General features: G+C 60.4%; 4 protein-coding genes across 10 annotated transcripts; 2 read left to right on the plus strand and 2 right to left on the minus strand.

The window, feature by feature from the left end:
* Positions 1 to 3: 3 nt before the first annotated feature.
* Positions 4 to 8,777, minus strand: MMP11 (matrix metallopeptidase 11). The gene is made up of 8 exons (XM_002724012.6): positions 8,620 to 8,777; positions 4,395 to 4,624; positions 3,490 to 3,633; positions 3,272 to 3,405; positions 2,915 to 3,156; positions 2,593 to 2,809; positions 1,678 to 1,935; positions 4 to 851 (listed from the first exon to the last, which is right to left on the minus strand). Exons 1-8 carry the CDS (start codon positions 8,737 to 8,739, stop codon positions 718 to 720), a joined length of 1,479 nt encoding a protein of 492 aa, XP_002724058.2. The 5' UTR covers positions 8,740 to 8,777; the 3' UTR covers positions 4 to 717.
* Positions 8,778 to 12,143: 3,366 nt separating this feature from the next.
* CHCHD10 (coiled-coil-helix-coiled-coil-helix domain containing 10) lies at positions 12,144 to 13,966 on the plus strand. The gene is made up of 4 exons (XM_051837127.3): positions 12,144 to 12,275; positions 12,537 to 12,747; positions 13,497 to 13,644; positions 13,745 to 13,966. The coding sequence occupies exons 1-4, from the start codon at positions 12,235 to 12,237 to the stop codon at positions 13,762 to 13,764; spliced, it is 420 nt and encodes a 139-aa protein (XP_051693087.1). The 5' UTR covers positions 12,144 to 12,234; the 3' UTR covers positions 13,765 to 13,966.
* C21H22orf15 (chromosome 21 C22orf15 homolog) lies at positions 13,939 to 17,311 on the minus strand. Of its 7 annotated transcripts, XM_070065944.2 has the most exons (6): positions 16,209 to 16,791; positions 15,605 to 15,691; positions 15,370 to 15,507; positions 15,101 to 15,175; positions 14,861 to 15,017; positions 13,939 to 14,519 (listed from the first exon to the last, which is right to left on the minus strand). In XM_070065944.2, exons 1-5 carry the CDS (start codon positions 16,231 to 16,233, stop codon positions 14,878 to 14,880), a joined length of 465 nt encoding a protein of 154 aa, XP_069922045.2. In that variant the 5' UTR covers positions 16,234 to 16,791; the 3' UTR covers positions 13,939 to 14,519; positions 14,861 to 14,877. The 7 variants fall into 7 exon arrangements, 6 of the variants coding, with proteins under 6 accessions (XP_069922045.2, XP_089179084.1, XP_089179082.1 ...); XR_016227055.1 differs by lacking the exon at positions 15,101 to 15,175 and having other exon boundaries at positions 14,861 to 15,052; positions 16,209 to 17,298; XM_089322958.1 differs by lacking the exon at positions 15,370 to 15,507 and having other exon boundaries at positions 16,209 to 17,294.
* A 405-nt stretch (positions 17,312 to 17,716) lies between these two features.
* Positions 17,717 to 19,788, plus strand: VPREB3 (V-set pre-B cell surrogate light chain 3). Its single transcript, XM_002724010.6, has 2 exons — positions 17,717 to 17,823; positions 19,301 to 19,788. The coding sequence occupies exons 1-2, from the start codon at positions 17,775 to 17,777 to the stop codon at positions 19,621 to 19,623; spliced, it is 372 nt and encodes a 123-aa protein (XP_002724056.3). The 5' UTR covers positions 17,717 to 17,774; the 3' UTR covers positions 19,624 to 19,788.
* Positions 19,789 to 19,954: the final 166 nt, after the last annotated feature.

Consider the following 19,954-nt stretch of genomic DNA (forward strand, 5'->3'; position numbering starts at 1 on the left):
AGGTAGAAAACAACCATGTTTAATAACACTCGGTAAAAAAGGAAGAAAGAAAAGGCTTTGTACATGCTGTACACACATTTACATGGCTTTGGAGGGTGCCAGTGCCGGGGCGAGGGCTTTGGGGTTCTGGCCCACGACAGGAATGAGGTATGTTGGGGCTCTAGGAACCCCGCCCTGCAGCACACCGGAGACCTTTGGCCCTGCACCCTGGGGAATAGGTTTGGAGGATCACCAGCCAGAAGGCAGCCAGATCCAAGCACCAACCCAGAACAGACCTCTCAGGAAAGGCCCCTGCCCCGTGGTCCCCACCCTCCCTGCTGTGGCGCCAGCACCCAACAGGAACCTCACAGCAGGGACAGAATGAGGATGCCTCAGTTCCCCCCTCCCCCACTGCCACTGATGGTTGGGGATGGAGACCGAGGACACCCAGGATTGACTGTGACCGGCACGGGGTGGGACAGAGCCGGCCCCAGACTGCCCCCACACTTAAGTTACACCACACCCTCCCTGCCTGGTTGGAGACAGTCACTTGGCAGGCCACCACGACCCACATGGCCCTGCCTGCCACGGTCAAGGGGCCTGCACTCCCACCCCACCCGCCCTGAGCAGACTTGAGCTCCATCCTGGTACCCAGAGGTATGGGTACACATGGCCATGTGTCTGATGTGTGGCTGACCTGGTGGGAGCCAGCACCCCCAAAGGGCAGCCAGGCCATGGTCAGCGGAAAGTGTTGGCAGGCTCAGCACAGCTGAAGAAGTCGGGGCCCACAAGACGTGGGAAGCCCTCCACAGCCTTCACCTTCACGGGGTCAAACTTCCAGTAGAGGCGGCCGCGCAGGAAGTAGGCATAGCCTGAGGAGAGAAGGGTGGGCCTGGGCGAGTAGGCCTTAGGACCTGAGCCCCTGCCCATTATGCTGTGCCTAGGAATGGGCACAGGGTGGGGGTGGGGGCTCCAAAGCCAGGTGCCCTTCCAGAATTCCCCCACTACCACCATCAAGGGCACCCTCCTGCCTACCTGCAGGGTCTGGTCCAGTCTAAGATCCAGAGCCTCAAGGCCTACCTCCGATCTCTCAGGAAAGTAGCTCCCACACGATGGCTGTGCTCATCACCATATTCCTGCACCCACTGACCAGACTCCAGCCCAAGGCCACCCCAGGACAGCTCTCCCAGGGGGCTCATGATGAGGGGATCGTCTTGGGGAGAATGTTCTGGATTGAGAGTCTTGCCCTGGCTCCCAAGTTGTCATTGTCACTTTTGGAGAAAGCCCAGTGGCTCACTAATTAGGAGCAGGTCTTCCTGGGTGGGAGTCCTGGCTCTGCCCCCGTCTGCCTGGCTGACCCCAGTTAGGGACCTCACTGCCTGAGCGCTAGCAGGTGTGATGTCAGAGGGCTGATCTGAGAATTGCATGAGATATACAAGGCACTCACAGCCGTGCCTGGGACGTCGTTAGCCTTTAGTGCACAGGGGCTCTTATTTTATTGGCTGTGATCAAGGGGCCGGGGTGAGACCTTGTACTTCTCTGGCCCTCAGACACTGGGTATGGCACAGTCTGGCTACCAAGGAGGAGGGCCTGTGGGAAAGCTGCCAAACCTGTGACGAACTAGACTCACCGAGGCCCTTGCCAGGGGACCCGGACCACTGCCACCACCTGCCACCCACAGCCCCACGTCCAACGCACCATCAGCATCCTGGAAGGCGGCATCGATCTCCGAGGGCACCCCTCGCCAGTCGGTGGCCCGGCGGGGCACGGGACTGTCCACGCGCCGAGTGCTGGGGTGGAAGCGCCAGTAGTCCCCGCCTCGGAAGAAGTAGATCTTGTTCTTCTCAGAACCCCAGACCAAGGCGGCGTGGACTGGGGATCCCAACAGGCCCAGCTCAGAAATGGGTGCAGGGCCCAGGACTGGCTTCTCACCGTCGTACACCCAGTACTGAGCACCTGCCAGAAAGAGGGAGCTGCGAGAAGCTGCCTTGGCCCCCCCTCCCACGACCACATCTGCCACTGGGCACCTGTTCAGCCACCACCATGGACTCCTCCAGCCTCAGCTTCCTTGTCGGTAAAGCACATGGGCCAAGGACACCTGCTCGGCAGCCCCATCCCCACCCCCTGGGGAAGTGGAAGCAACAGGACTGAGCCGGGCTGGGCTGACCACGGAGCGCCATGTGGCTGGGTTGTTCTCACCAGCAGAGGGCTGCCCAGGCTCCCTCTCCTCCCTGGCACTTGGCTGCCTACGGCGAAGGCCTGCGGACCATTTCCAGGGCCCCTGCCCACGCCGTAGCAGGTGCCTGGCAGCCACGGAACCCTCAGGAAGGTTTCCCAAGCTGTATCCTCGAGTCAATCACTTGACCCCTCTGGATGACTTTGGGAGTTGAATGTGTCAGTACCAGCCCCCCATACAGTCCCTCCTATGCTACCCCGATTTCCAGAGCCACCTCCTCTGGGAATGTCCCAGCTGTCCCCAAGAGTGAACACCACTCGCTTTCAGAGGCCCCCTCTCCCTGCCAGTAGCATCGCCGGCATGCATCTTTTTGTCCCTCCCCTTGGCTGTGAACTTCCTGGCTCTGAGAAGCCTCTTGACCCCCACCCCACACTCACCTTGGAAGAACCAAATGTGACCCTGAGCATCCTCAAAGGCTGCGTCCACAGCGTTGGGCAGTCCCTGCCAGTGGCGAGAGGCCCGCGCGGGGTAGCCGGGCTGCAGCCGGCCCCCGCGCAGCCTCCACACAAAGCCTGCTTTGAAGAAGAAGAGCTCGCCTCGGATGGTGGCCGCCGCGTCAAAGGAGACCTCACAGGCGTCTGGTGGGACTTGCGGCTGTGGAGTGTTGGGGGGAGGAGAGCAGAGAGACCATGCTGCAGCCACAGAGGCCAGTGGAGTCGAGGGCTGGAAGCAGGGTCTTCCCACCCTCTTGAGCCTCACCTCCAGTGGTGCTATCTCATTGGTGTCCATCCCAGCCCGGGGACCCAGGGCAGGGGTCTCAGAGGTGGAGGCTGACCGGGGCTGGCCGTACAGGTACTGGATGCCCCTGCGGTCATCTTGGCTGAGGCTCAGCGGGTAGCGGAAAGTATAGAAAGGGGACATAAGGGCCTTAGCTGCTGTCGTGTGCTGCAGCCCCAGCACGTGGCCAAATTCGTGGGCTGCCACCTGCAGCAGATCTGTGCCTGGAAAATGGAGGAGATGGATGAGGACCTGCCCACCAGTTGCCTGATCCCCAGACTCCAGCATGTCCCATTCCCTGTCAACTCCAGCTGTCCCACCTGGGTCCCCAGCCCATACCCTGATTGTCCCCAATGGTCCAGGTCTCGTCATAGTCGAAGTGGACGTCCCCTTCTCGGTGAGTCTTGGGGAAGAAGGCATGGGCCAGGATGCCCCCAGGCCCATCAAAGGGCAGGTTGTCTCCGTGCCAGTACCTGCAGTTGGGGGGAGGGGGCAGTCAGTGGCTGCCGGCAGGTAGGGCTTGTTGTTCCCAGAGGGGTCCCAGGCTGCCAGTTCACCTGGTAAAGTCGATCACGATGTCCGCATGGCCCTCATGCACCTCAGTGAAGGTCAGTGGCGTGACCTCGCTCCACACCTGTAGGGCCTCTGCCACCGTCCGCCGTACCTGCTCCCGCACCAGCTGCCATGGGAACCGCAGGATCCTGGGGGCAGATGGAAGGGTCTGGGTCTCAGGCCAGGGAAGCCCACGATGGCTGAGGGACCAGGAGGTGGCCCTGGATGCTCGACAGGTGTGTGCACACGAGAGTCACGGCCAGGTGTGCTCTGGACCTCGTGTACACTCAGGTGCATACGTTTGGTGGAAAGAACGCAGGACCGAGATCCCAAGACCACGTTCTAGTCCTGGTGGCGTTACCCACCCCTGGGGATCTTGTGGCCCCTAGAGTCCCATCTTGGTTCCCATTCCTCCCCCACCCCCAGGAAACACACCTCAGGCCCCTGCCAGTTTTTGGCTCCAATGCAATGTGACCCTTGACTGTTCTGTAAGTCTGTAAGGCTTCTTCCCCACCTGCTCCAGGGCCTCCCTGCCCTGGGTCTGGCCCCGGGGCCTCCCTTGTCTCCACCTGCATAGAGCCACCTTCCAGGAGGAGAGGCCAGGTCTGCCTTGTCCACTTTGGAGTCCCAGGGCTTGGCCCCTTCAAGGTTCCTAGGAAAGGCTGACTGGGTGGCTGAACACCTGTCCCCAGGCACACACCAAGATCTTCAGGGATGACACAGGCCAGCCAGGTTATCAGCCCGGGTATGTGTGTGTAAGCTAGGCTCTCAGGGTAGCCCAGGGCGAGGGCACACAGGGCTGTTAACCATGTAGATCTAACCCTGTTACCTGCCTCAGGAAGCAGGTGTGAGGGCAGCAGGCTCACACAGGGACACACAGAGTCCTGCTCCGGTGGCCCTAGCCCCCTACCTGTAGGTGAGGTCTGTCTTCTCCCAGCGCCCGCCGGATAGCACAAACCGCTTCTGTCGGTTGCTGGCTCTCAGCCCATCAGGAGGGTCAGGCACACCGCAGCGGGGGGGTCTGGGGCTGCCGGCGGGCCTGGGGCTTTCCCCGGCAGCAGGGGCAGGTGCCAGGCTACTGGGTAGAGCTGTGTGCCAGGGCTGTGGCCCCCTCCTCCCAGGGTGGCGACGGTGGGTGTCCTGGACAGGAGAGAGAATGTGAGGGCTTGGTCTAGCCTGAGACCCTCAAGGCATCAGGCTGCCTCTGGCACTTCAGAGAGGGCCTTAGGCTGTCGTCATCTACCGCAGCCACACAGGCTAGGGAGGTCTGGGAGGAGGGACCCCTGAGACTGGGGGATCTTGAAGCCCTGAGCCCCTGACTGTATACCCTCCATACACAACCAGGAATAGGTCCACCCAAAACTTTGGAGGGGATACCAGGCAAACTCCTCCTGCTTCCCACCCTTGACGCCCCCCCCACCCCGCCCCAGGAAACTCATCTCCACTGAGCTCCCGCGCACCTGGGTAACCAGGCTCTGCCCCTCCCCAGGCACCAGGAGCAGGCTCAGGATGCCCCGCCCACCTCCCCCAGGGAGGAGGGGTCTCTTCCCAGGGAGGAGTGCCTTCACATGATGCATTGGGACAACACCTCCCTGGAGTGTTGTTCCCAAGGGCAAGGCAGGGTGGGCAGCCAGGCACCAGGTACCCAGCCTGGTCCCACCCTGTTACAGCCTCATTGGGACCTGACTTTCAGCCTCCCGCCTTCTGAAGGTCCCCAGGGCAGAGGTCCATGTGGGAGGGACAGTTCAGAGAGCTTGAGAGAGAGACCCTGCGAAGTCACTCGTCAAGGGTGCAGGGAGCCAGGTGAGAACCCTGGTTTTGTCCCAGATAAACCTCAAGGGTCTGGCTGGGGACAAGGGGAGGAGGGAGCAGACAGTGACAAAAGCCAAACCTCCTTCCTTCCTGTGTGCTGAGAGGCTTGGCACCTGCCTCCTCAGGGCCTGTCTGGTCTGGACAGCTGCAGCCTCCCGGAGGCTATATTTGGGGCAGGAGTCTGGTTGTCAGGCCCCGCCCTAGCCTTAGCCACTGGCAGCCCTCCCAGGGTTCCCATCAATGTTCCTGCCCTCCACGCTCCCAAGTCCAGAGCTGAGGACTCAACCCCTTAGAACACCCCACTATGAATGAGCTATCTGAATCACCGGGGGGGGGGGCAGGGAGAGCTGGGGCTACTAAGGCTTCCCCCTAGTCTCTGACCAGGCAGAGCAGGTTGTGGGTTCCAGCCGATTCTGGGCTGACTTACTAAGTGTGTGCTACTGCTGCAAGCCAAGACCCTGCCTGCAGCTCCCCTCAACAGAATCTCCCACCAACTGCATGCTCAGCGTGCCCATTTCTCAGATGAGGAAGTACAGCCCAGAGCGTGAAGCTCCTTCTGCAGTTTGCTACCGGCAGGCAGCAGGCTGTCTGTACTTGCAGCCGATCCCCTCCCTGCTACCTCCGCTGTGCCCTTTGGGAGCTGAGTCAGCCTAGGTTGGCTTCACCTTGGCCACAGAAGAGAAAGAATGAGGAGTTATCAAGCATCTGCTCTTGCCGGCCCTCTGTGGGCACGGTCTTGAACCTCCCTACACATTCAAGGTGGGACATGGAGCATGTGGACCCCAGGTCTGGGCAGCAAGACACAAGAGCCTGTTCCTCCTCCTTGCCACACTGTCCCTCTCATCTACACCGTTCTCACCCCAGCCCCGGCAGCAGTAGGGGGACCCTCCCTGGGAAGGGTAGAGCTGTGCTGTCCCCTGAGAGCCCCAGAACCTGCCAGCTCTGTGTATGCCCGTGGCCAGAAAGCTCCCCTCTCTCATGTCCCTCCAAGTGAAGCCTGGGACAGCAGGCCAGAGAGGAAGGCTGGGTCATCGATGCCCATTCTGCATACTCACCACCCTCCCTGCCTCTCCTTCCCCGCTGAGGCGCTAAGTCCACGCCCAGACCCCTGGATCCTGGCATCGCGGTGCAGTGGCAAAAGCCGAGTCCTGAGGTTCTGAAAGCCTAAGCTTGTACCAAGGTGACCAGGGACAAGTCACTGCCTCTGTTAGCCTCTACTCTCCCATCTGCCAAATGGGGATGGGGCCACACAACAAAGGACTAAGTGACATCCTTGTGAAATGTCCCCTCCCCTCCCACACCTGGAAAATCTGTTCTTGCCAGATTCCCTGAGGTCTCCTGGAAGTCACCAGACTTTCTACAACAACACACACATCGCAGCCAGAAGGGAGTTTTCAGGCCCAGCGAAGACAGGGGCATCATACAGGTGTCCCCAACAGCCCTGCTCCCTGGCCAGGTTGGTTGACTGGGTTTTCAGCCCACCATGTTAACAGCTGTGGGTCTCGGTTTTTCCACTATTGGGATGGGACACCCTGAGCTCCTGACTTGCCAAATGTCATCTTTTCTGGCCCAGAGCCAGAGAGATGGCCGAGCTGCCAGGCCTGGGGTAAAGCAGTTTGCTGATTCCTAAAGTGGCTGTGCTTAGCCCTTCCAGGACTTTTGGGGTTCAGCGAGGGGCACAGGCCACCTGGGGGTCTCATCTTCAGCCTTGGGGAGCGGCCACCACCCCCACTTCCTGGAGTATGAAACAGCCCAGAGAGGTCAAGGGCATTGCTCAGGGTCACACAGCAAGTCGGCCCAGAGCTAGGCCTAGACATGGTGCTCATGCCTCCCCTGCCCTGTCCAGCATCTCCTCCCCCTTGGCTAATCTCCAAACCCCAAATTCCTGGGCTGTACTTCCAGGGAAGTCCCTCCTCCTTGTCCAGTAGCCTCCCTTGGCCTGCCCTGTGCTGGGTGCCTGGCGGGCTCGGCCCCACCCACCTCTCGGCAGACATCGACCCACAGCCTCAGAGACGCTCAAGCAATTTCTCGGCTGACCCAGTCTCTCCGCAGAGCTCAAGAATGCCAGGTCAGCCCCTGGGCCAACTTCCAGTGCAGAGCCTGGGAGGCACCCCATGGAGGGGAGACCAGGGAGGACCCCAGGCTAGGCCAGGAGACCACTGGGTAAGGCCAGGCAAGGGGCATCCCTCTCTGGGCCTCTGTTTGTTTTCAGTCCACTGGGGATAATTAACCATTAATAATAATTAGCCTGATTATCAATTAACCAGCTATGCTCTGCTCTCAGTGGGAGGTGACCCTGAGAGTGGGCATTTGTTAGGCAGTGAGGCAGCTGGGTTCATCCCTGGGCTGGTCTGTGCAGCACCACTACCTTCTGAGGCTCAGAGAGGTCAAGACACCTGCCCATGTCACACAGCCAGTCTGCAGGCAGGCTTATCTTCTCCCCTGAGCCTCCCACTCCTCCCTAGCTGGCTCCAGGAGGAGGGGCCACATCCAGCATCATCCCCTGGGCGGCAAGGCTCTCATCAGCGCTGGAAGCCGGGAACTGAGATGGATAAATATTTACAGAGCTCTCCTGGCCCTGCTGACGGCAGCTCAGGGATAAACACGTCGGAGGCAACCCCAAATGCTCCCTGCAGGTCTGCCGGGTGACAGGCAACAGCCCAGCTTGGAATCTCACCCCAAGCTGACACTGCGCAAGTGTCAAAGTGGCAGTTACAGGTGACAGAGTGTCTCCAGCGTGCCTGGCATGAACTCAGTGCTCAGCAGCAGGCACCGTTGTGGCGTAACCCCCCCCCACCCCGCCCCTACAGGTGGAGCTCCAAGCCTCCACACTCAGCCGCTTGCAGGTGCCCAGGGGACCTGCATCTCCTGGCTCTTGCTTTATCCTCCATCCCACTGCACACCTGGAAGTGGACACCCACCTGCGCCCTGCAGGTCTTTGTCCCCGCGATGAATAGGGGGCCCCATAGCCACTTCCCGCTGCGACCTCGGGCCAACGCAAACTCCCAAATCCCAGCTGGGACGCGCGCGGGCGCGCGCGCGCGCGGACCCCATGCTCGCAGGGGGCGTGAGTGCTGCGCAAAGTCCTGCCCCTACCAGCCCGAGCCATTCCCGCGCAGTCTGCACTTGCACACCTCCAGTGACGGGAAGCTCACTATCTATCACATCACCACCACCCATCCAGGAGGCCCAGAAAGCGCTTTGGGTACCGGCTGCGCAGGGCCACCCGGGGCGCCCCCGTGGGGTCCGGCTCGGCCACTGGGCCCAGCCGCGTGCCCGGCGTTCTCTCGGCGAGCTGTAGCCGGCCGGCGGCGGGCACTCACCGGCGGCCGGGCCCGGGCCAGCAGAGGCGGCGGCGGAAGCAGCAGCAGCAGCAACAGCAGCAGCAGCGGGAACAGGAGGGCGCGCGGGGCCGCGCCGCGAAGCCCGGCGGCCCAAGCCATCCGCCCCGGGGCTGCTGGGCCTGCTGGGCCGCGCGGGGCCACCGCCCCTTATAGCCTCCGCCCCGCCCCCGGCCCGCCCGGCCCCGCCCCCCGCCGCCTTTTGTTCTCCCGGCTGCCGCCGCCTGGGTGGTTGGGGGGAGGTGGGGCCCGTACCAGCTGGCCCCGAAGGGTTCGGGGGCCGGAGACAGGGTCCTGGCTGCCGGCGGGCCCAGCGCTGTCCGAGGAAAGTCGAGTGCTGGGTGACCGCGCCAGCCGGTGCCACCCTGGGCCTCAGTTTCCCCGCTGGGTGGTGGGCGCCTTGGTGAGTGTCCCTAGAGAGGAGTCTGGGTTTCACGCCTCCCACTTGCTGCCCCCACCTTTGGAAGGGGCCTCCCGTCGGGTCTTCTTGATGGCCTGACCTCCGACCTTCCGCTGGCCTGTGACAGGTGGTCCTATCCAGGAGCAAGTTCCCCCAACTCCTCAGAGCCAGCCTGATCCACAGCAGTCCCCGTGAGGACAGGGATATTAAAAGTTATCCCAGGGGAAACCGAGGCAGCCGGAGGACGCTGGCCAGCCACCCTGTCAGCTCAGAGCAGAACCGTAGGCAATCTACAGATGGGTAAACTGAGCCTCGGAGAGGGGGAGGCCAGGCCTTCCACACCAGCAGGGGAGTGGAGGGGTTGGGTGGTCAGCTGTCCGGAGTCCTCCGGTGGACTCCGGGGGCTCACAAACTGGCCCCGGTCAGGGCTCAGCAGGTCTGTCTGGAGACAAGAGGGAGAGGAAGCAGGGATCAAAGGAGGGGTAGCATCCACTTGCTGGAAGGATTCCTGGGGCCTCCTTCCTGATCTTCCAGTGCTGTGGGACCCCCTTGGGGTGCCGCCAGCCTGGCCTCCCCAGCAGGCGGTCTCGGCCCTGTCCCGGGTAGCCCTCCGGACCCGATTCTGGCAGTGGCTCCCATGCTGGCAGGCAGGGCCCTGAGCTGCTGGAGGAGGAGGCTGTGGGCATCCAGCCTGGGCCAAGAAAGGGAAAGGGGTGTGTGTGGGGGGGTGTCACAGCTTCTCCAGGAAGACTTTACAGTGACCCCTAGAGGGCGAGCCGAGGAAAGACAGCAGTGAGATTTACTGCCTAGACTGTCCAATCTTTTTAAGAAGTGACTCACTTTATTTCTTTTTTAACTATCAGCATTTCTTTTTTTTTCTTAAGATTTATTTGTTTATATGAAAGACAGAGTTACAGAGAAAGAGGGAGAGGAGAGAATCATATGCTTCCATCTGCTGGTTCACTCCTCAAATGGCCACAAAGGCCAGGGCTGGGCCAGGCTGAAGCCCAGAGCCTGGAACTCCATCCTGGTCTCCCACATGGGTGGCAGGGGCCCAAGAACTTGGGCCATCCTCTGCTGCTTTCCCAGGCACGTTAGCAAGAGGTGGATCACAATGCTGGCCCCAATGAATCACTTTAAAAAGTAAGAATTTCAGGTGGCCAGCATTGTGAAGCGGGTTAAGCTGCCGCCTGCAGTGCCAGCATCCCGTATGGGCACCGGTTCATGTCCCGGCTGCTCCACTTCTAATCCAGCTCTGTGATAATGTGCCTGGGAAAGCAACGGAAGATGGCCTAAGTGTTTGGGCCCGTGTGGGAGAACTGGATGAAGCTCCTGGCTCCTAGCTTTGGTCTGGCCTAGCTCTGTCCATTGCAGCCATTTGGGGAGTGAACCAGCAGATAGAATATATCTCTCTTGGGGCCAGCACTGTGGTGTAGTGGGCTAAGCCTCTGCCTGTGGTGCTGGAATCCCATATGGGCACCAGTTCAAGTCCCAGCTGCTCCTCTTCCTTTCTAGCTTTCTGCTATGGCCTGGGGAAGCAGAGGGCAATGGCCCAAGTGCTTGGACCCCTGCACCCACATGGGAGACCTGGGAGAAGCTCTTGGCTCCTGGCTTCAGGCTTCAGATAGGCCCAGCTCCAGCCATTCCGGACATTTGGGGAGTGAAGCAGTGGATGGAAGACCTTTCTCTCTGTCTTTCCCTCCCTCTCTCTTTAACTCTATCTCTCAAATAAATAAAATGAAATATTAAAAAAAAATCTCTTGCTCTCTCTTTCTGAGGATATCTTCCACTGCCTTCCCAGGCCATTAGCAGAGAACTGGATTGGAAGAGGAGCAGCCAGGACACGAAACCAGCACCCATATGGGATGCTGTTGCCGCAGGCAGAGGCTTAGCCTATGACCCCACAGTGCCTGCCCCTGCTAAATATGTTTAAAGGCCTTAAGCTGGCATGACTGCCTCCAAGGGTGTACGGCCATGCTTTGTGGAACCTGCAGTCCCTGAGTCGTGGGAGCTGGACTAACAACCCCCTCCAGTGCAGACCCTGGGGGCTGCTTCCATTAGCCAGCCAGCAAGATGAGTTCTTCCCACAGGAGGCAGACCCATGATGGTTCCATTTGGCAAATAGGAACCAGATGAGCAGGGTCTTGGTGAGCAAAGGGGTAGAAAGGCTGGAGTTGGCTTGGGTGTCCGTGAGAAAGAGATGCTCACCTTCCTGGGAGGCCCCACCCTCCAGCTAGGTGGTTCCCTCGCCCCTCCTCCCAACAAAAACTGAACACAAGGGTCGAAGGAGGGCCCTGCTTCACAGCCTGGCTGGGAGATGTGAGTAGCCAGAGCACAGTAGCGCACATGGCTTCCACATGTGGGATGCGTGGCTCAGTGGCTTAGCGTGTGCCCCAGGAACACACCAGACCCAACCCAGCCACTTGTGTCCCTTTGTTCCGCCTCTTCACTGTGATTCCTTCTTGGTGACCAGTGCCCCCTCCACTGCCCCCAGGGTGCTGCAAGTCCTGGAGCCCTGGTGGGCACAATGGACAGTGAAAGAGAGGGTGAAGAGGTTAGGATCCCTCCCCGCTCCCTCATCTAAGGGAGAAAATGCAAACTGTGCCAAAGGCACCCAGAAAAGACCATGAAAACCTCGAGTCCCCTGCGCTTGGTTGGACCCGAGGCAAGCTCATGCCTCTAGGCACTCAGTTCAGGGCTTTGAGGATGGACAGGCTGCTGACATGTTGCATAAGCACCGTGAGTGGTCTGCGGTGCACCTGCCGGCCCAGGCGCAGTGAGCCCCTGGGGGCCTCTAGTGGGGTTGAGAGCACACAAGGCTGGAGGGGATGTCTGGTGGCTTATGTTTGTCCAAGTTGCCAGCGCTGGCTTGGTGTCCTTGGGGTTGAAGAGGCGTGGACGCCCACTCTGGGGGGGGGGTGTCCTAGGTCGCACCTGTCCTTCCCCAGGGCCGCTCTTCTCGGTTCGAGTCCACCCGAGACAAGTCCAGCCAGGCGAGTGTCAAACCCTGTGCGGTGGGAGGGAGCAGGACACCGAGGCACCTCCCGCGGGGGGGCGTGTCTTCGAGACCCGCCTCCAACTCCGCCCCCCGCGCCTGCAGGGACCTGTGTCGCAGCTAGCGTGCTGGAGACAGATCCTCCGCTACCGTCGCGGTCGCTAAGTTGCCCCGGCCGAGTCCCGCCGCCACCGCCGCCGCCATGCCCCGAGGCAGCCGCAGCATGGCCGCCCGGCCAGCCAGGTGTGAGGGGCACAGGCGCCTCGTGGGCAGGGGTCTTCCCAGAGAAACTCGGGCGCTGCCGCAAGGGCGCCCCGCAGAATGACCTTGGTTGCTTCTTGCGCCATCTTGGAGGGGGAGGGGCGGGGGTGCAGGAACCACGTGCCTAGGACGGGGGTCTCCCACCTTTCTGGGGGTAAAGGGGGGTCGTTTCCAGGAACTACAAAGCCTGGAGGTCATCCGGGATTGACCTTGCTTCCTCTCCCCCACCTCCACCCCTCGCAGCCGACCCGCTGCCCACCCGCCCGCGCACCCGCCGCCCTCTGCTGCCGCCCCGGCCCCGGCCCCGTCTGGCCAGCCAGGTCTTATGGCGCAGATGGCGTCCACTGCCGCTGGGGTCGCCGTGGGCTCGGCTGTGGGGCATGTCGTGGGCAGCGCCCTGACCGGAGCCTTCAGCGGCGGGAGCTCGGAGCCTGCCCAGCCTGCTGTCCAGCAGGTGAGCAGTGGGGGCCCGGAGAAACAGAGGCTGGATTCCCTCAAGGTCACCTAGGAAGTGCTGCAGTGTCCAGTGAGGAGTGGCCGGGTGTGTTGTTGCCCTAGGGCCAGGACTTTGTCCGGGAACAGCAAGTGCTATTCAGTTCTTTCCCAGCCCCTCCCTCGAGGCCAAACCGCTCCCCCTCCCCCCCCCCCGGGGGTGGACAGCAATCAGCCAATTCGGTGATAGGGCAACCCAGGCCCAGAGACTTCACTCAAGGTCAAAGGGAAGGATGTTGAGTGTCCTAAGCCCTGGTGGCACTGCAGCTTCTGGGAGCAAGGGCGAAGGGCTGGAACCCCGGGGGACCTGCCCCTGATGACCTGTCCCCTACTGGTGCCCCTCCAGTCCTGAGAGCCGCCCGAGGCTTAGTGGTTGGGTCAGGGGTCATGAGGATCAGTATGGCTGAGCTGGGAAGAAGCTAGAACTTGTCGTGGGGGGGGGGGTGTCACACTATGAGAGCACCTGCAGAAAGCTAGCCTTTTCTAGAACCTTCTCTTCCTCCCCTGCATCTGTCCGACATACCCTTTAAGAGGCAGTGGGGAAATTCTGCCTGTGTTTGCTGAGTAGCTTTAAAGGGGCTGCTGAGCCACCCTGTTTCACAGATAGAGATGCTAAGGCTATGGGGGGAGGGGCAGGCAGCCCCAGCTTTGGAACCCACCTCAGGTAGCATCCCTGAGCTGACCCTGCTGCCTCTTGGACTGCACCCCTAGGCCCCCGCCCGCGCTGCCCCCCAGCCCATGCAAATGGGACCCTGCTCCTACGAGATCAAGCAGTTCCTGGACTGCTCAACCACTCAGAGTGACCTGTCCCTGTGTGAGGGCTTCAGCGAGGCCCTGAAGCAGTGCAAGTACAACCATGGTGAGTGGGCAGGCGCTGACCCAGGGGGATGAGCGGGAGGGAGAAAGACCTCCTGCACCTGTGGCTGACCACCAGCCTATGCTGCTCCTTCCCCCTACAGGTCTGAGCTCCCTGCCATGAAGAGGGCCCTGGGCAGACCATAGTCCAGCTCAGAGAAGGCTCCTGGGCCACAGCCCTGCACCTTTGCCCCCCCCCACGGACAGCTGGACCAGGATTCCAGATTGTACCCGTGTCACTGGGATGGGCAGTAAGGAGGAGGGGTTCTTACCCACCAATAGCCTGAGACACAAATGTGCAATAAAAGAGTTTATTTTAGGCCACAGCCTGCCGTGTGTGCCTGCTCGCTATCCTATCTGCTGGGAGCACCACAGATGATGGGGAGGAGGGCAGAGAGATGTCCTACTGTGCGGTGGGACACTCACCTTAGCAGGTGTCCTGGAGGGGGTGGGAGGAGCCCTGTTGTAATCTGCATTGTGGGTAGCCAAGGGCGCACGCCCTTAAGCAGTTCAGAACTGAATGGTGAGACATTGGCAGGTGACCCCAAGGACATCTGACTCCGGGGGCTGGAATTCTGGAAGGAGCCTGCTGTCTCCCCCTCTCAGAGACACCACCCCCTCTACCCTGCTTGTCTGTGCCTCTGGGTCCCCTTCTGTGCATCCACATCTTGGGGGCCCCAGCAGCCAAACATCCGGTCTGTGTCCTCTCTTGCTGATTCAACTTCCCAGTCATTCCAGATTCTGCAGGTGGAATCCTGCTCGGCTGCCATCTGTTTGTGCCAGATCACACAAGGCAGAGATCACGGCAAACCCTCTTTGGGTGTGAGTCCAGCTTGGCCACTTGGCTGCGGTGTCCCAGGTCATGGGGTTTGCACGGGCCTGCCAGACAGAAGAGCAGGCTGATCATACCCAGTACACACATGGCACCCTCACACGCTGTGCTCCTGGCTTTGTTGCGTTCATTCAGCAAACTGTGCGTTGAGCACCTACTGTGTGCCAAGTCCTATTCCATGCCTAAGCACTGAAGACATTCCTGCCCTTAGACCCTGACACTGCAGCAAGGTAGAGGGGGACCCATCTTCCATTTTGATGTTTTCCATCTTGGGGTAGGTAAGTGTGGGGTTGGCATTAGGGTCTGCCTCTCTCAGCCCACATGTTTGTTCCCCAAGAGGGGTTCCACTTCTGCACATTCTGCCCAGCTGTCCCTGCCCCCAACGTACCTGGCTCCTAGCCCCAGCTAGCGGGTCCTGGATGGCAGGGAGCCCACCCTCCGAGGCCTCGAAGGGGGGCCTTGCTCCCGGTGGCCACGCCGAGTGCTCATGCGCCTCCTGCAGCTGTTGCCCGTGGGAGGGAGGCCTGACAGCCAGTGCAGCCCCTCTGGAAGGTCCAGGAAGCCCTCCTGGAGGAAGGGGCTGGGGAGACATGTGCCCTCCCCACCAGGGCTCTGCCTTGACACTCACCTGCCAGCTCTGGGGAATACGCATCCAGGTTCTCCAGGAGGGACTCATAGCGGGTGGGGGCCATGCCCTCCCCCTCTGTGGGGGGTGAGAGAGCGTGAAGGGCCCTTGACTGACCCTAGTGATCCCCATCTCGTCTCCCATGCCGGGCCAGGCTGGGGTCAGGACAAGGGCATTGGGAGGGGGCAGCTTAGGGCTAAGTCCTGGATAAGGACAGCTGACGCAGTCCCCTCCTTTCATAGCCCCAAGGGAGACTCTGGTGTTCCACTTACTGATGATGTGCACGAGGACGTAGGTCCCTCGCTCCTGCAGCAGGGAACCGCCCATGCGGGCAGCAGGGGAAGCCCCCTCCTCCAGGCCCTCGTCCAAGCTCACCAGGTTCCCGTCCTCAGCCAGGAGGGCAATGGGCGCTGGGGATAGGGGCTGCATGCAGTGGCGGGGCAGGGCTGGCACCCCCGCCTGGGAGCCCTCAGCCCCTCCTCCCCAGCCCATTCCCTGTCTCCTCACCATCTGGGGGGACCCCTCCCCTCCGCCTCAGGTGCGCACTGAGGGTCACCAGGTTGCACCAGGGGTTCACAAGCTCCCTGCAGCCGGCTGTGGGGGAGGGGCACAGATGAGCAGATGGGATCCCCTACTCTCCTCCACCCCCCTGCCTCTTCCTCCTAACTACCCCCTCCCCAGAGCTGCAGTTTGGGCTGTGGGGATAAGACCGTGCCCCAGGCACAGCAGCCGGAGCGACTACATGAAACTGCTTTGGAGACCCCCACCACCCATCTCCCCGATGGAGGTATCGCGATCCCACAACGCAAGCCTCTCGCACCTCCGGCTCCGCCCAGCTTCCCGCGTCCTATGGCCTCGCCGCCCAGGCTGACCGCCCCGCCCCCGTGGCGGCCCCGCCTCCCGCTGCAACAGTGGATGGAGCTGCAGGTGTGTGTGGTCTGCCAGAGCCTGAGGACCGCGGTCTTAATGGCCAAGAGCTCGCGCAGTGTAAATCACGCAGGCCGCGTTTTCACTTAAGGGACTCGCCGCGGGCTCCTCCCCGAGCAGCTGCCCCTCCCTCCCCAACCCAGTGCAGAAGGAACCGCGCCCGTGCCCCGCAGCCCCGACTTACCCCCAAACATCACCGTGATAAACATGGCTGTGCCCGAGAGAAGACCCAGCAGTAGGGGGAGGCTTTGCTCCCCAACCCCCGTCTCCCCTCTACCCACTCAGGGAGGGCCTGGGGCTTAGCGCCACCTCCGGATGGGGAACTGCGGGGTGTTGGGATGTGGACTTGTGAGGGCGGATGGGTGGGCTCAGGCCCAGGCCCTGCTGCCCGGCCACCCCTGGAGTTCGGCTCCACCAGCCTTGAACAGCTTCTGCAGCGAGTCCCAGAGTCCTGGCCGCCTCTTCCTCAGCGGCTCGCTGGGCCGCAGCAGCTCCGCAGTTGGCGAGCTGGTCTCCATGGCAGTGGCAGCAGCCTAGACATCAGGCAGGAAATGCCTTAACCCCGGTATCCAGGTAACAGGCCTGGAGGCGGGCACTCTGGGAGGCGGAGACTTGGTCTGGGCGCCCAGGGGTCCTGGGCTGCTCAGATGATTTGCTTCCAGAGCTCATCCCCTCACCTGTGAGCTGTAACCCTGGGGTGGGCACTGACCTCTGGCCAGCTCTAGGCTGCCCTCCTTGCTTCTCTCTCATCCCAGCCTCCTTCCTTCCTTCCTTCCTTTTTTTTCTTGTCAAGTTTATTGTATACTTTACATATAGCAAAATTTGCTTTTAAGAATGTTCTCACTTTTTAAGAACTTTCAATTTATTCTTTCCTGTGCTAATCTTTAAAAAATCGTTTCTTTGTATTTATTTGAGAGGCAGAGGGCCACAAAGTCAGAGATAGACAGGAAAAGAATTCTCACCTGCTGGATCATTGGCTAAATGATCCAACAGCCAAGGCTGGGCCAAGCTGACGCTAGGAGCCAGAAACTCAATCTGGGTCTCCCACGTGGGTGGCGCGGGGACCAAGTGCTTGAGCTATCACCTGCTAAGTCTGAGCGTGCACATTTGCACGTGGATGGCACACAGCTCCGAGCATGAGTGGAGCATTGCTTGCACACATGGACGACTTGCACGATGCGGCACTGAAGAAGCCAGCACAGAGGAGGAAGCACAGTCATTCCACTTCTATTTGAAGTTCAAGGGCAGGCAAAACTCATCTAAGGTGTCAGAAGGCAGAGTGATGGTTCCCTTGGGGGGTGTGGGGGTGGAGACGGTTACTGACCCAGAAAGTACATGGTGGGGGAGGGTCTTCTGGGGAGCTGGAAATGTTCTAAAACTGGACCCAGGTAAGAGTTGCAAGCGTATGTGTGTGTGTATTAAATATGTATATGTAATCACTGAATGTGTGCTTGAGATTTGTGTAATTTTCTGTATGGTAGTGATATCTCAATTAAAAAGGAAATTTCAGCGCCCCTGCTGTATACAACTCCACGTGAGGACTTCCGGGCTTCAGATCTGGAAGGGTCCCTGAGGGGCCAGGACCGTGACAGGCCCTGGCCATTGGCCCCAGCCCCCGCTCCTCCCTCCTAAGTCAGCAGCTGATTTGCATGCCCTGTTGTGGTCCAGCGGCCTCCCCAGCCTGCTGCCTCCAAGCACCTGGAGCAGAACTCAGCAGAAAGACGCCCCACCTGCCGCCTTGCCTCTGGCCATGGCCTGTCGGTACCTGGCTCTCTTTCTGACCGGGGCCTTCTTGGCAGGTGAGCCTTCCCTGGGCCTGGCTCACCTGGGGGAGGGGGAGGGAGGAGCTGGCACTGGCCCCATAAGGCTCCTGCAAGGAAGCAATGGATGGGGACAGGGGAGAGGGTCATAGGAAGGGCAGTGAGGAGGAGAATCCTGTCCTGAGTAGGCCTTGGTTTCCCCACTTGGTGAATGACCAGATTACTAGGATACCTTTAGATTCTGACCCCTTGTGGTCTCTGAAGAAACTGCAGCTGGTCACTTTTTTTTTTTTTTTTTAATTTTTTAAGATTTATTTATTTCTGACACACAGAGGACCAAGTAGAGAGAGAGAGGGGGCTGGCGCTGTGGCATAGTGAGTTTAGTCTCCACCTGTGGCACTGGCACCCATATGGGCACTGGTTCGTGTGCTGGCTACTCCTTTTCTGATCCAGCTCTCTGCTTATGGCCTGGGAGAGACCCAGAAGAAGCTCCTGGCTTCAGCTCAGTGCAGCTCCAGCTGTTGCAGCCATATGGGGCGTGAACCAGAGGATGGAAGACCTTTCTCTCTGTCTCTTCCTCTCTAACTCTACCTCTCAAATAAATAAATAAACCTTAAAAAAAATGTAGAGGTCTTCCATCTTCTGGTTCACTCCCCAGATGGCTGCAACAGCCAGGGCTGGGCTAGGCTGAAGCCAGGAGCCAGGAGCTTCACCCAGGTCTCCCATGTGGATGGCAGAGGCCTAAACACTTGGACCATCTTTTGCTGCTTTTCTCAGGCACATCAGCAGGGAACTGAATTGGAAGTGGGGCAGTTGGGACTTGAACCAGGTCCATATGGGATGCTGGCCCTACACCACAACACTGGTCCTCCGGCTGCGGATTTACTCCCTGAATGGCCACAGTGCCTGGGGCCAAAAGCCAGGAGCCTGGAACTCCATCTGGGTCTTGCATGTGGGTGGCAGGGGCCCAAGCACTTGGGCCATCTTCTGCTTTCCCAGGCATATCAGCAGGGAGCTGGAGTGGAGCAGCCGGGACTCAAATTGGCGCTCAACAGGGGATGTGGGCATTGTAAACAGCGGCTTAATCTGCTGCACCACAATGGCAGCCTCTGCCCCCTTCTTAACTTTTCACAGGGAAGTTGGTGTGGGCTGATCTCTATCCTACAGGGCCCCCAAGGCAACTCAGAGAAGGTTCCTGGCAGCCAGGGGCTGAGCTGATGAGGGGTACAGCTCAGGAAGTTCCTGGGGGCGGCTCGTCTGTAGCCCGGGCTTAGAAGAGACATGAGACTGAGGGGTGAAGCGTGTACAGGCAAGGGGTGGGCTCCAAACCCCTCACTCACAAAGGGAAAGGGAGGCCCGGAGGGGGCATCTTAAGTCTTGTGGAAGCAGGCCTCCTCCTCCCTCTCCCCAAACGTGGCACTGAGCTGTGAACCCTCTGGGCACCCTTGGGTCTTCCTAGGGTAAGAGCAGGAGAGACACAGCCCAGCCCAGGCCTGAGTGGGTCTATATCTCTCAGTCTCCCAGCCAGTCCTGACCCAGCCGGATGCACTGCTGGTCTTCCCCGGCCAAGTGGCTCAGCTGTCCTGCACGCTCAGCCCCCAGCACGCGTCCATCTGGGACTACGGCGTGTCCTGGTACCAGCAGAGGGCGGGCAGTGCCCCCCGCTACCTCCTCTACTACCGCTCGGAGGAGGACCACCACCGCCCTGAGGACGTTCCAGACAGATTCTCGGCCTCGAAGGACGCGGCCCACAACGCCTGCATCCTCACCATCAACCCGGTGCAACCTGAGGATGATGCAGACTACTACTGCTCTGTGGGCTACACCTCTGATCTCTAGGGGGGGTGGGTGGGACGAGTGCCTCCCCACTGCCCTCCCACCCTGGCTTCTGCTCCCGACTTGGGCCCCTCACTACCTTGTTTTCCCTCCTCTGTAAAATGGATTCCAACCATTCCACATTCAACAACAGCGATTGTTGAAGGCTATGTGGTCCTGGCTGAAAAAGCGACTGTGGTCCGTCCATCTGGGAATGTGAGGGTGGGGTCTCCTCTTGCTGTCAAAGAGGAAGCACCTGAGACCCTTGGGGTGTGGCCCAGCCTTCCCCCACATCCCCGGGGTGGGGGGATGTCTCAGACTGGTGGTTTGGACTTCCTGTAACCCGGGAGCCTGA

This window comes from Oryctolagus cuniculus, chromosome 21, assembly GCF_051225735.1.
Source record: "Oryctolagus cuniculus isolate XC-2025 breed Fujian yellow rabbit chromosome 21, ASM5122573v1, whole genome shotgun sequence".
In the NCBI taxonomy this organism is placed as follows: Eukaryota; Metazoa; Chordata; class Mammalia; order Lagomorpha; family Leporidae; genus Oryctolagus; species Oryctolagus cuniculus.

What these genes read in the sequence shown, in the direction of transcription:
- MMP11 (XM_002724012.6), bottom strand. Translation starts at nt 8,739, where the DNA reads ATGGCTTGGGCCGCCGGGCTTCGCGGCGCGGCCCCGCGCGCCCTCCTG. An exon ending in AAGACAGACCTCACCTACAG is followed by an intron (nt 3,634 to 4,394) that starts GTAGGGGGCTAG and finishes ATCTGCCCCCAG; the next exon opens with GATCCTGCGGTTCCCATGGC. An exon ending in ATCGTGATCGACTTTACCAG is followed by an intron (nt 3,406 to 3,489) that starts GTGAACTGGCAG and finishes CCCCAACTGCAG; the next exon opens with GTACTGGCACGGAGACAACC.
- CHCHD10 (XM_051837127.3), top strand. Translation starts at nt 12,235, where the DNA reads ATGCCCCGAGGCAGCCGCAGCATGGCCGCCCGGCCAGCCAG. An exon ending in ATGGCCGCCCGGCCAGCCAG is followed by an intron (nt 12,276 to 12,536) that starts GTGTGAGGGGCA and finishes CACCCCTCGCAG; the next exon opens with CCGACCCGCTGCCCACCCGC. An exon ending in CCCAGCCTGCTGTCCAGCAG is followed by an intron (nt 12,748 to 13,496) that starts GTGAGCAGTGGG and finishes CTGCACCCCTAG; the next exon opens with GCCCCCGCCCGCGCTGCCCC.
- C21H22orf15 (XM_089322956.1), bottom strand. Translation starts at nt 16,233, where the DNA reads ATGTTTATCACGGTGATGTTTGGGG. An exon ending in TATCACGGTGATGTTTGGGG is followed by an intron (nt 15,692 to 16,208) that starts GTAAGTCGGGGC and finishes CCTCCCCCACAG; the next exon opens with CCGGCTGCAGGGAGCTTGTG. An exon ending in GGGAGGGGTCCCCCCAGATG is followed by an intron (nt 15,508 to 15,604) that starts GTGAGGAGACAG and finishes CCCTATCCCCAG; the next exon opens with CGCCCATTGCCCTCCTGGCT.
- VPREB3 (XM_002724010.6), top strand. Translation starts at nt 17,775, where the DNA reads ATGGCCTGTCGGTACCTGGCTCTCTTTCTGACCGGGGCCTTCTTGGCA. An exon ending in GACCGGGGCCTTCTTGGCAG is followed by an intron (nt 17,824 to 19,300) that starts GTGAGCCTTCCC and finishes TATATCTCTCAG; the next exon opens with TCTCCCAGCCAGTCCTGACC.